Source organism: Pogoniulus pusillus, chromosome 18 (assembly GCF_015220805.1).
Source record: "Pogoniulus pusillus isolate bPogPus1 chromosome 18, bPogPus1.pri, whole genome shotgun sequence".
Classification (NCBI taxonomy): domain Eukaryota; kingdom Metazoa; phylum Chordata; class Aves; order Piciformes; family Lybiidae; genus Pogoniulus; species Pogoniulus pusillus.
The window spans coordinates 21,936,485-21,955,128 of NC_087281.1; the positions used below are offsets into that span (position 1 = coordinate 21,936,485).

Genomic DNA, 18,644 nt, shown 5'->3' on the forward strand with positions numbered 1-18,644 from the left:
CTAACCCCCTGGCCAAACCTCCATTCTTCCTTGGGACTGGGGTAAGTTTGAGAGGGGTGGGAGAAGGTGGAAGGATGGTTGGAAGCCCCTCCTGGGGACTCAGGTTTCTGGGAGGGCTGTTGTAATTTCTGTATTACCTTTTCCCTTGTCTATTTCTGTCTATAACTGTATCTACTGTAAATATCTGCTTGTATATTGTGCTAAGCTGTAAATATAAGCTTCATCCAATTTCCAGAGCTGGCTGAGTCTAGTCTGGGTGATTTCCAAAGTGTGGGGGGGCAGGGAACACCCAAACCATCACAAATTACATAGACTTTATGGCAGCAGTTAGATTAGTCGTGGACCATATTCTATTTTGAGTTGCTCTGAAACATGCAATGTTAAGATAGCTATTTCAAAATGCTTCTTGTTCTGTATTCTTTATAGAGACCTAACAGAAAAAGTAGATTTCATTATCTTTGTGTGTATGTACTTATGTATATCCATTCATATGGTTATGTGTATTAACTTGTTTCTAAAGAAGCAGCTGTAGAACAGCTCAGGTATCTCAGAGGGAAGCATTGAGACCAAAGTCTCTTTTAGCTCTCTTTGGCCTTCTTCTTTGGTGAGAACATTGTTATCATTGCTGTGGTAACTGAGTAAAGGCATCTCTGGTGACACATAATTTTCACTACATGATGGAAATCCCTCCCTGGTTTCCAGAAGACCAGAGATCTCTTTTGCTTCACCTGCAGAATAAGACTCGCCCACCTACACTGGGCCTTTTCTACTCTCTCTTTCTTCCACTGAGTTATGCCTTAAGATCCTTTCACCAATGCTTTAACAGTTCTGCTTATCATAGAATCAACCTAATCAAGAGACCTCCAAGATCATCCAGTCCAACCTAGCACCCAGCCCTAGCCACTCAACCAGACCATGGCACTAAGTGCCTCATCCAGGCTTTGCTTCAACACCTCCATGGACAGTGCCTCCACCACCTCCCTGGGCAGCCCATTCCAATGCCAATCACTCTCTCTGGCAACAGCTTCCCCCTAACATCCAGCCTAGACTTCCCCCGGCACAACTTGAGACTGTGTCCCCTTGTTCTGTTGCTGGTTGCCTGGGAGAAGAGACCAACCCCCACCTGGAAAACTACATCTAAATCACAAACCAATCCATAACTTACTCTGCAGAGAGTGTCTTTGCCTGCCTTTGATTCTGCTGTGGACTGGAGCTAGGGAAGGACAGCTGTCTGTTTGCTGACCCAGTTTGCATTAATATATTTGACTTTCCTGTTGCTCAGTTACATTTGTGAGCTGGGATAGGAATCTTTTACTATGTACATAGTTTGAGATCATAATTTGGAAGTACAATATTTACAGAAGGAATAGTAGGGGAGGGGTTTTGTTTATTTTTCATGGCTATGAAGTACAAACCTAGTGACACTGGATTAAAAAGAAAAACTGCCTGCATGTGTTGTGTAAGCTGGTGTTAAAACACAGACATGTCTTTGTAAGGTGCTGGTTGTTTAAACCATTTCTGTGAAAGCATTGCTGATTTTATTCAATACTAAAGTTGTGTTGTATTTCATTACAGTTAAATGCTAGGTGCGTAATGGTCTGATGTGAAAAAGACTATCAGGGATAAAAGCTATGAAACACTGAGCCTTTCATACCAAACTACTTGTCACAGTCCTCTGTTCACAAAGTGTCTCTTCTGTGGTTCAGGATCTTCTCATAGTGACATGTTCTTCTTTTTTGTGTGTTTTTTTTCTTTGTCGGTAATCTTCTCAACTCCGAGAGTAAGCTTTGCATTGGTCTTTAATGTACATATTGGTCTTCAGTGTACATATTGAATATGCATATCTCTGGCCAGGCCCAGAGAGTGGTGGTGAATGGTGCCACATCCAGTTGGCAGCTGTCACTGGTGGTGTTCCCCAAGGATCAGTGCTGGGCCCAGGCCTGTTCAATGTCTTTATTGATGATCTGGATGAGGGGATTGAGTCCAGCATCAGTAAGTTTGCAGATGACACCAAGCTAGGAGCAGGTGTGGAGCTGTTGGAAGGTAGGAGAGCCCTGCAGAGGGACCTGGACAGGCTGCATGGGTGAGCAGAGGCCAATGGGAGGAGATTGAACAAGGCCAAGTGCAGGGTTCTGCACTTTGGCCACAACAACCCCAAGCAGCACTACAGGCTGGGGCCAGAGTGGCTGAGAGCAGCCAGGAAGAAAGGGACCTGGGGGTACTGGTGGATAGAAGGCTGAAGATGAGGCAGCAGTGTGCCCAGGTGGCCAAGAGAGCCAATGGCATCCTGGCCTGCATCAGGAACAGTGTGGCCAGCAGGACAAGGGAGGTTATTCTGCCCCTGTACTCAGCACTGGTCAGGCCACACCTTGAGTGCTGTGTCCAGTTCTGGACCCCTCAATTCAAGAGAGATGTTGAGGTGCTGGAAGGTGTCCAGAGAAGGGCAACAAAGCTGGTGAGGGGCCTGGAACACAAAGCCTATGAGGAGAGGCTGAGGGAGCTGGGGGTGTTTAGCCTGGAGAAGAGGAGGCTCAGGGGGGACCTCATTGCTGTCTACAACTACCTGAGGGGAGGCTGTAGCCAGGTGGGGGTTGGTCTCTTCTGCCAGGCAACTAGCAATAGAACAAGGGGACACAGTCTCAAGTTGTGCTGGGGGAGGTCTAGGCTGGATGTTAGGAGGAAGTTGTTGGCAGAGAGAGTGATTGGCATTGGAATGGGCTGCCCAGGGAGGTGGTGGAGTCACCATCCCTGGAGGTGTTCAAGCAAAGCTTGGATGAGGCACTTAGTGCCATGGTCTGGTTGACTGGCTAGGGCTGGGTGCTAGGTTGGCCTGGCTGATCTTGGAGGTCTCTTCCAACCTACTTGCTTCTATGGTATCTAGACCTATGAGTAGTTGAATCCCAACAGTTTAAGACGCATTTCTGAACTGGTCAGATACAATCTGCCCTAATGGAAACATTTATTGTGGTAAAGAGAGATGTAAATATCTAAGTGCAGTCAGGTAAAAACAAATAGTAGGTAGACTTTTAAAAATAGATACTGTGTGAAATGTTTTCAGAAGAGAAGCCGCACGATGATGCGGTTATTTGTTAGTCATAGGATCAACCAGGCTGGAAGAGACCTCCAAGATCATCCAGTCCAACCTAGCACCCAGCCCTATCAGAAAGCTGCTGGATGCATAGTGCTGGGGCAGATCATGTGAAGAACAGTGGAAATTTAAGGGTCTGTCATGTTCAAGACCTTTGAGAGCTGCTACTGTGCTGCTGTGAGATCACTTCTCTCTGCATGATTGAACAACATGAAGTGAAAATTGAAGTATTTTTAGAATCTAAAGGGCTGTGCCATCTATTATATCCATAACCTAAAGAATAGTAATAACTAGTATGTTGCCTATTATTTATACAGCTGTAACCCGTAATGTTCAGTCTGGGCAATGTGTTTAATAAAGCAGGTAAGAACCTAAGCAGAAGGGTAAATTTCAGAATAATTGGTCCTGCCAATGCTGTTTAGAATTTTAGGTGAAGTACACATCTAGCCTAGGCTATTTTAAAGATAGATGGAAATAGTGGAGACTTTAACTGAGAGAGTTATGATGCTACTTAGTATCACATTTAGGTGAGTAATCTGTGTTGCTTGTATGAAAAAATATGAAGTCCTTGTATATGAGGGGAATGCATGTAATTACTTTTCTGTTTGGCTATGTTTTACAACTAAAATTGAGGCAAATGTTTATATTCATGATTTCCTTTTGCAGCTGTTAATGCTGAGACCTAGATGAATATTTTTCTAAGCATTTACTTGTCTAGATATTATCTTAAGTTTAAATCAAAATAAGGAGGTGGTGGTGTCACCATCCCTGGAGGTGTTCAAGAAAAGCCTGGGTGAGGCACTTAGTGCCATGGTCTGGTTGATTGGCTAGGGCTGGGTGCTAGGTTGGCCTGGCTGATCTTGGAGGTCTCTTCCAACCTGCTTGATTCTATGATTTTTCATCTGAAGAATGTGCTAAAGGTAACTGCAAAAAGGGTTCTATTAGTAGAAAATAATATTATTGATGCACAGTGTATGCTTCAAAGCAGAACTTCATGTTTGCTTTTAGTTAAAAAAACACAAACACATTGTCCAGTTACTTTAACTTCAAAGTGAGTTGCTCAGATCTTTGAGAGAATATTCTTGACTTCTCATCAGAAATAGTCATATTTGATTTGTCTTAGTTGGTTAATGATCATTTCTAGAGATGGATTTTTAAGATAGCAGTATCTTAAATCAGATTAATGTAGTGGAGTTTTTACTTTTTTTCCTGCTATTGGACACCTAACTTGTATGTCAACAAGCAAAGTAATTAATGTGTAGAGGTAATAATGACTTGTAAAACTCTCTACTTTACAAACTTACAAATATCCAAGGAATGGTACGAAAATTGTATAAGTTCAAGTCCTAGTTTTCTGTTGTTGTGAGGGATTCCTAGGTCAGGCATGGAAAGGCCACCTGCATTATCTCTAAGCACTTAAGTGACCATGTCCTCTTGACTTAAAGATACCCTTCTCTTCTGAGTGTCTTGAATTCACTTTTTTCTTAGCAGTGCAGGTAATGGGGCAAAGTGAGACCCTTACTGTTTAAGTTATGGAATAGATTGGTCGTGGGAGTGGTCTGATTTCTCCCAGTATGGCTTATTCATGGGAGGGCATGATTAGCCAAATTTTTTGCCAACATTAAGATTAGTGGGTTTCTTTGAGAATAGGGAGTCTTCTTTTCCAACTTTGTTAATAAGAGTGTTACTTGGGTGTTAAAGAACCTTCTATGTCTTCATTCTTTTCTTTATGTCAGTATTTGCCCAGCTTGTTGAGCTCATTCCTTGGTACTCCTTTTCTTACTGCTGTGTGCCTGCACCCAGTGCTAGACAAACCTCTTTGACTATTGAGCTCATTCCTTGGTACTCCTTCTCTTACTGCTGTGTGCCTGCACCCAGTGCTAGACAAAGCTCATTGACTATTGAGCTCATTCCTTGGTACTCCTTCTCTTACTGCTATGTGCCTGCACCCAGTGCTAGACAAACCTCTTTGACTATTCAAGCCACCAAAGTGCATAGCAACAACACATTTAATGTGAACATTGAGAATGTGTACAGGAAAAATCCTCTTCTGTTAATTTACAGACTCTTCAAATATGTTAGCTGTGCAACTTTTAACCAGCTTTTTGAATAGGGGAGACCTTAGTTCAGGACATTCAAGTTTAATCAACTAATTAAAATCAGTTCCATGTAATAGAAAGTGTTAGGAGACTGAAGGTGTAGTTCTGTGTGGTATGGAACACAAACCCTATGAGGAGAGGCTGAGGGAGCTGAGGTTGTTTAGCCTGGAGAAGAGGAGGCTCAGGGGTGATCTTATTGCTGTCTACAACTACCTGAAGGGAGGCTGTAGCCAGGTGGAGGGTGGCCTCTTCTCTCAGGCAACCAGCAACAGAACAAGGGGACACAGTCTCAAGTTGTGCCAGGGGAGGTCTAGGCTGGATGTTAGGAGGAAGTTGTTGCCAGAGAGAGTGATTGGCATTGGAATGGGCTACCCAGGGGGGTGGTGGAGTTGCCATCCCTGGAGGTGTTCAAGCAAAGACTGGATGAGGCACTTAGTGCCATGGCCTAGCTGACTGGCTAGGGCTGGGTGCTAGGTTGGACTGGCTGATCTTGGAGGTTTCTTCCAACCTGGTTGATTCTATGATTCTATGGCAAGTGTTTTTAATGCCACAGCCGAGTGGATGGCTGTTCTACAGGTTCAGCAGTCATGCCCACTGCACAAATAGGACTTGTTGTGAAATAACACATCTACCATCATGCAGATACCAAGAGGCTTTTATTTTAACATGTATTTCATGATTTTGCTAGCAGTTCAACAGCAACACTTTATTGTTCTGAAGGGAGGGAGGAGAAAGAGAGCTTTACTGGAGCTCATCTTTACAGCTGAGGTACAGTGTTTCAGTGACATTGATGGCATACTGATTTCTCTGCCTTTCAGAAGAGAAACCTGACTGCTCCAAGGCCCGCTGTGAAGTCCAGTTTTCTCCTCGCTGTCCAGAAGATTCCATCTTGATTGAAGGCTATGCTCCTCCTGGTGAATGCTGTCCACTCCCAAGCCGTTGTGTGTGTAACCCTGCAGGCTGCTTGAGGAAGGTTTGCCAACCTGGGTATTTGAATATCTTGGTTTCTAAGGCATCAGGAAAACCAGGAAAATGCTGTGATCTCTATGAATGTAAACCAGGTAAATGCACACTCTTTTTCCTCAGTTTTTCCATTTTTGCTAACTGTCTGGCAACCACAAAAACCTATATATGAAATTCTGTCTAATAAAACATGGATAGTCTCTGAACTCTTCAGATTCCTCTTCAAAATTAAAATTATGCATGACACTACCCATTTAAAAAAAAGAAAATGTTATGTTGCTTTCTTATTTTCTTCAATTATAAACTGAGCAACAAGGGAAAAGTAGCCTGGTGAGAAGAACATAGTATTTCTTGGGATGCTACTAGTGAGAGGGACATACTCTAAATGCTGATTAGATTATGCAGAGGGTTTGGGTTTTTTTGTAATAGGAATATGTTGTTCATGGAAAGGGGCAGTGGATGTAAACCACAGCACAAGAAGTGTTCCACCTCAATGTCAGGAAGAACTTCTTTACTGTAAGGGTCACAGAGCACTGGAACAGACTCCCCAGAGAGGTTGTGGTGTGTTCTTCTCTGGAGACTTTCAAGACCCTTCTGAATGCATTCCTGTGCAACCTGCATTAGATTGTATGGTTCTGCTCTGGCAGGGTGGTTGGACTTGATGATCTTGATGAGGTCCCTTCCAACACCTAACATCTTGTGATCCTGTGAGAAGTAATTAAGGTTCCTGTTTTAAGATTTGCCTGGTTTGCAAACTGATACCATTAAAACCTGGAGAGCACAAGGATTGTGGAGGACCACATTGAAATGTCTTCACAAAATGTTCAGTATTTGTTCATCTTCCTCTTCTTGCGAACACGAATCACCCTGTTTTGTGATCTATTATTCTCAGTGAGGTGGAAGATGTAATGCATTGTTCTTGATGATCCAGGCTTAAGTAAATATGAATAATAAAAACAGAGGCATGAAAGCAGGCATATAAAATTGCATAATCCAAAATCTTACATGCAAATAGGTTCAAGCATGCTTGAGCAGTGCCTTTTCGCTGCTTGTTTAATGTTTTCTTACATCCTCCACAGAAGATGATGATTTTACATTATTTGTAACTTCTAATGCTGCTTTGTTTTTCCTAACACCCAATGCAAATCTGCCTGTGTGGAAATGTAAGCAAACATTTTAGTTTCCTGTCTTGTGCAGCTGAAAAACGTCTTTGTAATCTATTTTTTTTTTCTATATTACATTTTGTCAACCTTGGTCATCTCTTTTTTTCATCTAGAATTAGCTTCAGTTTCTCACAGCTTAATTCCACAGTATCACCAAGGTTGGAAGAGACCTCATAGATTATCAAGTCCAACCCTTTACCACAGAGCTCAAGGCTAGACCATGGCACCAAGTGCCACGTCCCATCCTGCCTTGAACAGCTCCAGGGACAGCGACTCCACCACCTCCCCGGGCAGCCCATTCCAGTGTCCAATGACTCTCTCAGTGAAGAACTTTCTCCTCACCTCAAGCCTAAATTTCCCCTTGGACTCCTTCCTTGTTACATTGCCCTTCTATAAGTTTTCTTATGTTTATTCATATATCTTTAAAGTGTGGTGTCCAAACTACTGTTTTGAGTGAATCTTCAGCAGAAGTGAATCTTCAGCAGATTCTATACTGTAGAATATTTCTTTCCTGCAAAAACCTAAATAAGAGATGACTCTTTTGCAAGAGTTGCATTTAGTGAAACTCTGTGATCCCAAGATGTAGTGTGGCTGCTACTGAATCACTCTATTTGTACATTTTAATTCTTCCTCAGTTCTATCTTGCTGACTTTGAATGCTGAATGTTAGCTCTGATTGTATCCTTGTGGCTGTTATTTGCCTTCAACCCTTGTAGTTTTTATAGAACTCCAGCCAAACTTATATTTGTATGTTACTTCTTGAAGATTGCTTTCAGATTGTCAGTATTAGAGAATCTCCCAACTGGATATGTGATTATCACATCACTGGATTTATGTAACTGTGTGCATGTTGTTTTTCTAAAGGAGTTTATGTTGTAGATAGGAGTTCAGTGGGCACAAGTTGCCTGGAGAGGTGGTAGGGTATCCATCCTTGGACATATTTAAAAGCTGTCTAGGTACAGTCCTGAGCAACCAGATCTGCCTGACTTGGCTTGGGAAAGGGATTAGACCAGATGACCTCCAGGGGTTCTGTCTAATCTCATCAGTTCTGTGATTGGTCTCGAAATGCAGTAATAAAGATCTCCTGTTCAGAGTGAAGGCTCTTATGGGGTGTGAGTATGGGTTAGAAAATTTCATGGATGGTGTATAAGCTCAGTGCATACTTATGTTCACAAAACCCTACTGATCCCTAAGAAACTGGAGGATACTGTGGTACTTGCAAGAGAACAGTATAAAACAAACAGAATCATAGAATCAACCAGGTTGGAAGAGACCTCCAAGATCATCCAGTCCAACCTAGCACCCAGCCCTAGCCAGTCAACTAGACCATGGCACTAAGTGCCTCAGCCAGGCTTTTCTTCAACACCCCCAGGGACGGTGACTCCACCACCTCCCTGGGCAGCCCATTCCAATGCCAATCACTCTCTCTGCCAACAACTTCCTCCTAACATCCAGCCTAGACTTCCCCCAGCACAACTTGAGACTGTGTCCCCTTGTTCTGTTGCTGGTTGCCTGGGAGAAGAGACCAACCCCACCTGGCTACAACCTCCCTTCAGGTAGTTGTAGACAGCAATGAGGTCAGCCCTGAGCCTCCTCTTCTGCAGGCTAAACACCCCCAGCTCCCTCAGCCTCAGTCTACAGACATTTGTTCACATTAGAATTTTCTATTTAAATGCTCTGGATTTGTTTTGCTTAATTTTTTCTTAATTTTTTACTATATGAAAAGCACTTCAGTGTTTGTGAGCCATATATTAAGGATGCTATAGCCACTGGAAAGAATCAGACCCATTTAGGAAGAACAAAGACCTTAGTTTTGAGGCCTGGTGGCACAATTTGAATGTTCTTGCTGCATAAACAATTTTCAGTTTGCAAGAATTTGTAAATTAGGAAGAAGTGGGAGGTTGTTTAGCCTGGAGAAGTGGAGGCTCAGAGGGGACCTCATTGATATCTACAACTACCCGAGGGGTGACTGTAGCCCGGAGGAGCTTGGTCTGTTCTCCTAGGCAACCAGCAACAGAACAAGGGGACAAGTTATGCCAGGGGAAGTCTAGGCTGGACGTTAGGAGGAAGTTGTTGCCACAGAGAGTGATTGGCATTGGAATGGGCTGCCCAGGGAGGTGGTGGAGTTACTGTCCCTGGAGGTGTTCAGGAGAAGCCTGGCTGAGGCACTTAGTGCCATGGTCTGGTTGAATGGACAGGGCTGGGTGCTAGATTGGACTGGATGATCTTGGAAGTCTCTTCCAACCTGGTTGATTCTATGGTTAGGGAATTCCCTTGTGGTTGTGGGGTGGTTTTTTTCTTTCCTTGCCATCCCATGGAAAGATGAGCAGAAACAGCTCTGCAGTCACACTTATTAGTGAAACTTAATGGCTATTTTTTTCCTAGGCTGTTTACCTGGGTAGAAGGAGGAGTGGGATTTGAATCTGGGGAGACAGAAAGGTTGCTACTTTAAATTCAGGAAACTAAACATTGGCAGTTACTTGGCAGAACAGAGCTGTGTAGATTGTATTTGTTGTGTTGACTCATAGCGATGAGCTGGTGATTCTCAGTGTCTGTTGTGATAATGAGGGAACACCATGTATATTTCTTCACAGAAGAGCTGCTTCAGATGTGTTCTTTGTTCAAAAGAGACTCTAGCATTTTATGTTCAGTTTTTTTAAGTGCAATATTAGAGGATTAAGGCAAATAGTTACCTTTGTATGTTTATGAAGAGATACAGAAGTTCATTCAATAATTGCCACTGTCAAGATGAGTAACTGGTGTAAACTGCAGCACAGGAGGTTCCACCTCAACACAAGGGGGAACTTCTTTACTGTTAGAATCACAGAGCACTGGAACAGGCTCCCCAGGGAGGTGGTGGAGTCTCCTTCTCTGGAGCCTTTCAAGGCCAGTCTGGATGTGTTCCTCTGTGCTCTGTGTTAGATAGGATTGTCCTGCTTTGGCAGGGGGTTTGGACTTGATGATCTCTTTGGGTCCCTTCCAACCCCTCACACTCTATGATCCCTATGAACTGGTTGCTGACGATTGAGTAATTTGCCAAAAGCTTCCAAAGCATGAGTAAAGTGAATTTTCTTCTTCCTTTCTTCTGTAGTGTTCAGTGTGGATTGCAGTACAGTTGAATGTCCTCCTGTTCAACAAGTTGTTTGCCCTCTGGACAGCTATGAAACCCAAGTCAGGCTGACAGCTGATGGCTGCTGCACGCTGCCAACAAGGTTGGTATCTTGATGGCTGAGTATTATTAACTTGCTCTCTATACCTCAAGTACTTAGAAATGCAGTATGCAATATGCAAATGCAGTAGCAATAAATGTTAATACAGAATAAAAAATACATGAAGTAGATTAAGAGTACATCAGACTAATAGAAGCACAAAATTCATCTTTTTGAAGCAGAATAAAATCATGCTTAGTACAACTGCAGAAAACTGATTTTTTTTGCTTAAACTTATTTTATATCTCTAGATTGATATTTTCTTCTTGTTTTTTCCAACATATTATATCAGTTTCACAAAAGTACATTGTTTTGAGAAACTTCAAGAAGGCTTTGATGGCAAGGAATTAAAACAGAGATAGCAGAAGATATGCCAGAGAAAATCTCACCTAGTTAAAGCAAAATGGGTTTTGTATGTGGAAGACCAATGTAAGATTGTAAAAGGCAGTGGCTATCTGGAACTGTTGGGAAGCAGAAGTTTCAAGCATTCTCTTCCACGTTACGTTTGTTGTTGTGTAGGTAGATACAGTGTATTACCAATTAGAAAAATGAGACAACTTAAGGCTGATTTTATTCTAAAATTCTGCACCAGTGCCACTTCTGTAGCCACAAAAAGTGATTGGGCAATATGCCCCATAAGTATGAATTTAAGTATAAAGAACCATCAAAAATAGTTTACACAGAAAAGAAAATACATCCTGTGGATGTAACCAGTTGGTTTCTTTGGTATGAAAGTCTCTGCACCATGCAACATTGAATCATAGAATCAACCAGGTTGGAAGAGGCCTCCAAGATCAGCCAGTCCAACCTAGCACCCAGCCCTAGCCAGTCAACTAGACCATGGCACTAAGTGCCTCAGCCAGGCTTTTCTTGAACACCTCCAGGGATGGTGACTCCACCACCTCCCTGGGCAGCCCATTCCACTGCCAATCACTCTCTCTGCCAACAACTTCCTCCTAACATCCAGCCTAGACTTCCCCCAGCACAACTTGAGACTCTGTCCCCTTGTTCTGTTGCTGCTTGCCTGGCACAAGAGACCAACCCCCACCTGGCTACAGCCTCCCTCCAGGGAGATGCAGACAGCAATGAGGTCCCTCCTGAGCCTCTTTTTATTTATACTGTCATAGGGTTTACTTTACAAAATGGAAATGTATCTGCTTCTCCAAATGACTTAACACTGAAGAAGAGGATTTCCTTCCTCAGATTTTGGAAGTGAGTCAGTGTCATCATCTTTTACCTGCCAAGATGAATTCTTGCAGCATGCACGTGTTGGCTTGCCTATCTCTCTGCTAACACAGGATACTCCTCTCCTTTTGAGAGGAGAGAAGCACTAAGAAATGTGCACTAAATCCTGATAAGTTTGCTTGACATACTTTCTTAAAAGGCTTACACCAAAAGCCTGAGTATGTTCTAGATTAGTAAAATCCATAAATAATTGATAGGATTTTGTCCTTCAAAATCTCCAGGATGTTTTCTATCTGAGTTTAAGCTTCAAAAAAGCAGTTTCAAGGTTGATAATGGTGGGACAAGGAAGGGAAGAAGAAAAGTAATTTAAGGGTAATGGAAACAGGTACAAATTGCAGAAAGAAACTTTTTAAGAGCAATGAACTGCTTAATAATCTAAACAGAGCAGCAGTACAAGTCCTGGTGACTCTTTCACATGTCAGAAAAGTGCTTTTTGCAGATACAGTCTTTCAGTTCTGTAGCCCTAAAGACTTGGGCTTGAGGAGTGACTTTGGGGTCATTTAACTATCAGTTACAGGTAGCTGATGTCATTGCAAAGGCAAAGCTTTCAACTGACTTGAGTAGCATGGAGGAGTAGGATGATAGGAGAAGCTTTTTTAAGGAATTAGTCAGAGAGCTTTTTTCCCCTTGTTTCAGTAGTTTTTAACTTGTTGTTTTTTCTTTGTATGTGACTAAAATGTCTCAATCTGGGCCTGCTGCAAATGTCAGTGCCACAGTTTGATCTGTAGTATGGTAAGAAGTGAAACGTGCTTGACCAGCAAAAATAGTTAGTTCTTTGGATGATTTAATAAAACACTGCTTTATGTTGTAATCACCTACTCAGTCCTTTTGGAAGGCTGAATGGGCAATTTGTGCAAAGTGTGCATTTTGTTTTCCCCAAGCATAAAGCTTTACTTGGAAAAAGCAGCCCAGCTCCCCTCCCTGCCATCCTCCCCACCACTCCCCCACACCCCACCCCTGGCCACTTCATAGACACTTATATTTTCCTACAGCTCCAGAGCTCAAGAGAAGAAGTAATACTTGGATGTAGTAGCCAATCATTTGTTTGCCCAAGGTTTATGTTAAGCTGTATTTGGGTAGAAATTGAGTACAACCTAGAAGAGTGCAAAACTAGATTGTCATATTTGTGTAAAATTAGCTTTTAAGGGATAAAATGGTAAGGAAAAGAGTAAATTTACAAAACTGTGCTTCACTTGACTCTGTTAAATTAAAAAACCCTCTTATACATCTGTTCTGTATTAAAATAGTTTGAACATGGGTGTGCCTTATTTAGCAGTTCTGAAGACATTAAGAAGTAGTAGTAGCTTAGAGTATCTAAATTTTGTATGCCATAACTGAATTGTTTTTGCTTCCAAAGGAAGCAATTGTCTGTTTTATTATTTGCTGATTTAGGCACAAGGTAGATGGTACTTGATAAATGAATCATTAGCAGTTCCATTTTCATAGATATCAGTGAAGTCAACCATGCTGTCTTTTCCCCAGCATGGATTTAGGAAGGGCAGTTCCTGCCTGACCAACCTGATCTCCTTTTATGATCAGGTTACCTGCCTGGCAAATGTGGGGCAGGCTGTGGATGGAGTCAACCTGGACTGCAGCAAAGCCTTTGACACTGTCTGCCACAACAAGCTCCTGGCCAAGCTGGCAGCTCATGGCTTGGGGCTTGGACAGATTCACTCTGATATGGGACAAGAAATGGCTGTATGGCAGAGCCCAGAGAGTGGTGGTGAATGGTGCCACATGCAGTTGGCAGCTGTCACCAGTGGTGTAACCCAGGGGCCAGTGCTGGGCCCAGTCCTGTTCAATATCTTTATTGATGATCTGGACCAGGAGATTGAGTCCAGCATCAGTAAGTTTGCAGATGACACCAAGCTAGGAGCAGGTGTTGATCTGTTGGAAGGTAGGGGAGCCCTGCAGAGGGACCTGGCCAGGCTGGAGTGGTAGGCAGAGGCCAAGGGGAGGAGATTGAACAAGTGCAGGGTTCTGCACTTTGGCCACAACAACCCCAAGCAGTGCTACAGGCTGGGGACAGAGTGGCTGGAGAGCAGCCAGGCAGAAAGGGACTTGGGGGTACTGGTACATAGTAGGCTGAAGATGAGGCAGCAGTGTGCCCAGGTGGCCAAGAGAGCCAATGGCATCCTGGCCTGCATCAGGAACAGTGTGGCCAGTAGGACAAGGGAGGTTATTCTGCCCCTGTACTCAGCACTGGTCAGGCCACACCTTGAGTGCTGTGTCCAGTTCTGGGCCCCTCAATTCAAGAGAGATGTTGAGGTGCTGGAAGGTGTCCAGAGAAGGGCAACAAAGCTGGTGTGGGGCCTGGAACACAAACCCTATGAGGAGAGGCTGAGGGAGCTGGGGGTGTGCAGCCTGCAGAAGAGGAGGCTCAGGGGAGACCTCATTGCTCTCTACAACTACCTGAAGGGAGATTGTAGCCAAGTGGGGGTTGGTCTCTTCTGCCAGACAGCCAGCAACAGAACAAGGGGACACAGTCCCAAGTTGTGCTGGGGGAAGTCTGGGCTGGATGTTAGGAGGAAGTTGTTGGCAGAGAGAGTGATTGGCATTGGATTGGGCTGCCCAGGGAGGTGGTGGAGTTGCCATCCCTGGAGCTGTTCAAGGCAGGATTGGACGTGGCACTTGGTGCCATGGTCTAGCCTTGAGCTTTGTGGTAAAGGGTTGGACTTGATGATCTATGAGGTCTCTTCCAACCTTGGTGATACTGTGAATTCTTTTAGTTTATATCAAGCTGGTAGACCTATCTTTCTGCCCTTAAATTTTGTTGTTGCTTCTGTTTGTCAGCCTAGGAGTTCAGTGTATACCTTGGTTACACTCAATATTGCTGTTCCTGTCCCTCCATCCCCAAGACTTCCTACTCTGTTTTGTTCCATTTCTTCTACTTAATCAGCTCTTAACTTGTCTGGAAATTGAATAGGTGATCTAGTTCAGAGTAATTTCTGATATGAACAGGCCCATTTCTGTTTGTGTCACAGAGATCAATAATGCCTTTGACAGTTGTCTTCAAACTCCCAACTGCACAGACCCCTAAGGTGACATGCATAATAACTGAGCATAGTTATCACTTGGATGCTTGCATTTTAGGAGGAAAATAGCCATGGCAATTTCCCAGCAGTTTCCAGCAGTACACAAAGTGAATGATAATATCAACATTATTTAGATTCTATCAGAAGAGTTTGAAGCTGTTCTTCCTCAAGAAAATAGCAGGAAATGTGTTGGACTTTAGCATCCTTTTCCCTTTAAATTGTTTAACATTTTGAAAGGGGAACTGAAGGTTGTGAACTGTTTTAAAATAATAAGTAGTTTATCACTACCCTTCCTTGAAATGTCATTGGTGGAATTTCAAGAATCTTGTTTCTCTTGAAAAGAGTTACAGTTCTTGCATCCATGGTTCCCACTGCATGGGAAAAGGGTTATTTCTTCACTGGTCTGCTTGGTTTCAGAAATACTGACATTCTGGAGTCTCATTTTTAAATTTAGTCCATTATGGACAAAATTCAGAGGCTAAATTACTACCATCTAACTTTTGCCACAGTTTGCTTTCTGTCCTCTGATGAAAATGGTGTGAAAAAGTTCACAAACAGTCCATTTATAAGTATCATGGGTAGAGTCTAAGGCACAGCTGAAAGTGAAGTTGGTAAGGAATGCAATGAATAATCATAGAATAGTAGGATTTGGAAGGGATCTCTGGAGATGGAGTCCATCTGCCCTGCCACCTAGGGGAAGGTTGGTTGGGTTTCTGTTGCTGGTTTTTAGGGTTTTTTTTTTCACTTGCTTATGGCAAATTCATCCCTGGTGGCTTAGTTTGTCATTAAGGAGTAAAAACTTTGGAACTACAGGAATAGTGAAGTTATTCAGTTACTTACAAAATTATTATTTGTAAATGATTTTTGGTCAAAGGTCCCTAGGAATTGTGTTTTAATTGAAAGAGGATTGGATATTTATAATTCCTCATTTAAAAGCAGTGAAATAAGAAAACAGATTGTTGTAATAACTTATAAGTAGCATTTGTGTAACAGCTCAACTAATATATTCTCCCAGGCAACCAGCAACAGAACAAGGGGACACAGTCTCAAATTGTGCCAGGGGAAGTCTAGGCTGGATGTTAGGAGGAAGTTGTTGCCAGAGATGGTGATAGGCATTGGAATGGGCTGCCCAGGGAGGTGGTGGAGGCACCGTCCCTGGAGGTGTTCAAGAAAAGCCTGGCTGAGGCACTTAGTGCCATGGTCTGGTTGACTGGCTAGGGCTGGGTGCTAGGTTGGACTGGATGATCTTGGAGGTCTCTTCCAACCTGCTTGATTCTGTGATCTTTGAATTTGAAATGTTTTTTTTTTTTTAATATTATGAAAAGTGAAGCTGATAAACCTAAGGAAAAAGTTAACTGAGGTCTACATAGTGATACAAAATAAAAGACATCGTTTGCCAGCGAGCACACCCCAAAGTAACAAGTCATAGACCGATGTGGTTTGATCATTGTTCTTTGCTTATTGCTTTCTGTGTTTGGCTTATATCCTCTCAGCAGAGGGTGGCTACCTATGGCACTTGCTGGTTGGCACATGTGGAAGATACAGATAGGCTTAAGGTGATGTGTGAGGTACAGATAGGTTAAGTTTATATAAACAACTTGTAGGGTCAGCCTCCTGCGGCCAGCAGACCCTGCCTTCGTGCAGCTGGATGTGGGGGGTTGCTTCACCGTCTTATTTCCTGCCTCCAGGATGGGCTCAAGGACACTCTGCAGCACAGGTTGCTCATGGTTATCAATTTGTGTCCTGTATTAGCAAGAAATCCATCCACAATCTTTAACAGAGTATAACATGAGCTGGTACTGCCAAATGTGAGAAAACGCTGCATCGATCTGGTGAATATTGTGTTTAGTTTCACATACTGATGAATTCAAAAGGGTTACTGTGCCCATACATCAGTACACTTGACAAGACAGTGTACTTGACACTTAGCCACTGATTGTGTGCCCACATGGCATGACTCTGTTATGACTATCCTATTTTCCCACCTCATCCATCTAAGAAACAAACTCATAGGATGAAATCAAGTCTTTTAATCAAACAAACGCTTTGGATTCAAGTAAGATGTTAATCTGCTTGGTGTGAATGGTGATTTTAGGATGATTTTTTTTCCTTTGCTAGGCAACTGTTACTTCCTAATGCTCCTAATATATAAAAGTGACACAGAATCATTTCTCTTTCACATTATCTTCAGTAAAAAGCTATATACTTGCCTTTTCTAACGTTTAAATGTCCCCTGTGTAAGAGAACACTACGCCCACAGAAATATGCACTGTTATATTTGGTATCTGTTTGTAACAATATCCAGAACTTTGGAAAGGAATTCTTAACTTGGAGCACACTAGCTTTGATTTCTTGTAAGTAAACCCTCTGGAGAACTGAAATAGGAAGAACTTCCATGAGAGTCATGTAATTTGTATAGAAGTGATGCAGAACTTTGGAGCATTTGGAAGTGGTCCAGTAATAAGTGTTGTATGCAATTTCCACAGTTCTTCTGCCATCTCTTTCTACACATTTGTTACTGATTCCCAAAATAAAATACTAAAAGCTTTCCAGGAAAAAGGAGTGTTTTCATCACTGACTTGCTTAAAACAGTGATCATGAACTTGTGGGTGAAAACTCTCCAGTTTGTTTGTCTGAAGACCTAGGTCTATATGGACTTCTTGGATAGGGGTATCCCAGTGGCTTTGTCTTTGCCTGCAGTGTAACTTTATGCATAGGACTGAAACTTTTCTTTTCTTAGACAAGTGTTTGGGTGATTCCTTAAGCTGTGACATGATCACTTTAAAACTCATTGCCTACTTAACTCATATTGTGGCTTCAAGCGTAGATAAATGTATACATAATCACCCAATCGCCCTGGAATCAGGGGATACTACTACTGCATCAGCACCCTAAAGCAAGGGTGTGATATAACAATTTTCTGATTTAATAAGTCAGCTATGTTAATATTTCATTTTCCAGTATCATCATCTCCTGCAGCCTATGCTTGATGATAGGAAAAGTCTTGAATCATAGAATCAACCAGGTTGGAAGAGACCGCCAAGATCAGCCAGGCCAGCCTAGCACCCAGCCCTAGCCAGTCAACCAGACCATGGCACTAAGTGCCTCATCCAGGCTTTGCTTGAACACCTCTAGGGACGGTGACTCCACCTCCCTGGGCAGCCCATTCCAATGCCAATCACTCTCTCTGTGAAGAACTTCTTCCTAACATCCAGCCTATACCTCCCCCGGCACAACTTAAGACTGTGTCTTCTTACCATTAGCTTATCAGGCTTTGATAATGCTGAGAAGTAATGGTGTTTGACCTCTTTCCCTCTTTCCCTCTTTCCCTCTTTCCCTCTTTCCCTCTTTCCCTCTTTCCCTCTTTCTTCTCATTTTTGGTGACATAAAGTGTGATGGTTTGGGTGTTCCCTGCCCAACCCCACTTTGGAAGTCACCCAGACTAGACTCAGCTGGCTCTGGAAATTGAATGAAGCTTATTATTTACAGCTGAGCACAATATACAAGCAGATATTTACAGTAGATACACTTATATATAGAAATAGACAAGGGAAAAGGTAATACAGAAACACAGCAGCCCTCCCAGAAACCTGAGTCCCCATGAGGGGCTCCCAACCGCCCCTTCACCTTCCCCCTACCCCTCTCAACCTTACCCCAGTCCCAAGGAAGAATGGAGGTTTGGCCAGGGGGTTGGGAAACAAAGTGGATTAAGTCAAAGAAATGGCAGAGAGGGGTGAAGTTAAAGAGTAAGATAAAACTCAGAGCTCACCAGCAGCAGAAGTGGTTATATCTATGGTTTTATTTCATGTTCTTAGACATCTCAGCAAGCCTATGTGTGAAGTA

General features: G+C 42.9%; 1 protein-coding gene across 1 annotated transcript in view; it reads left to right on the forward strand.

The window, feature by feature from the left end:
* CRIM1 (cysteine rich transmembrane BMP regulator 1) overlaps positions 1 to 18,644 on the forward strand; it is a 162,921-nt gene that overhangs the window by 81,866 nt on the left and 62,411 nt on the right. The window contains exons 3-4 of the mRNA XM_064158711.1: positions 6,006 to 6,248; positions 10,404 to 10,524. Coding sequence (XP_064014781.1) covers positions 6,006 to 6,248; positions 10,404 to 10,524 — 364 coding nt within the window. The remainder of the gene's footprint in view (positions 1 to 6,005; positions 6,249 to 10,403; positions 10,525 to 18,644) is intronic.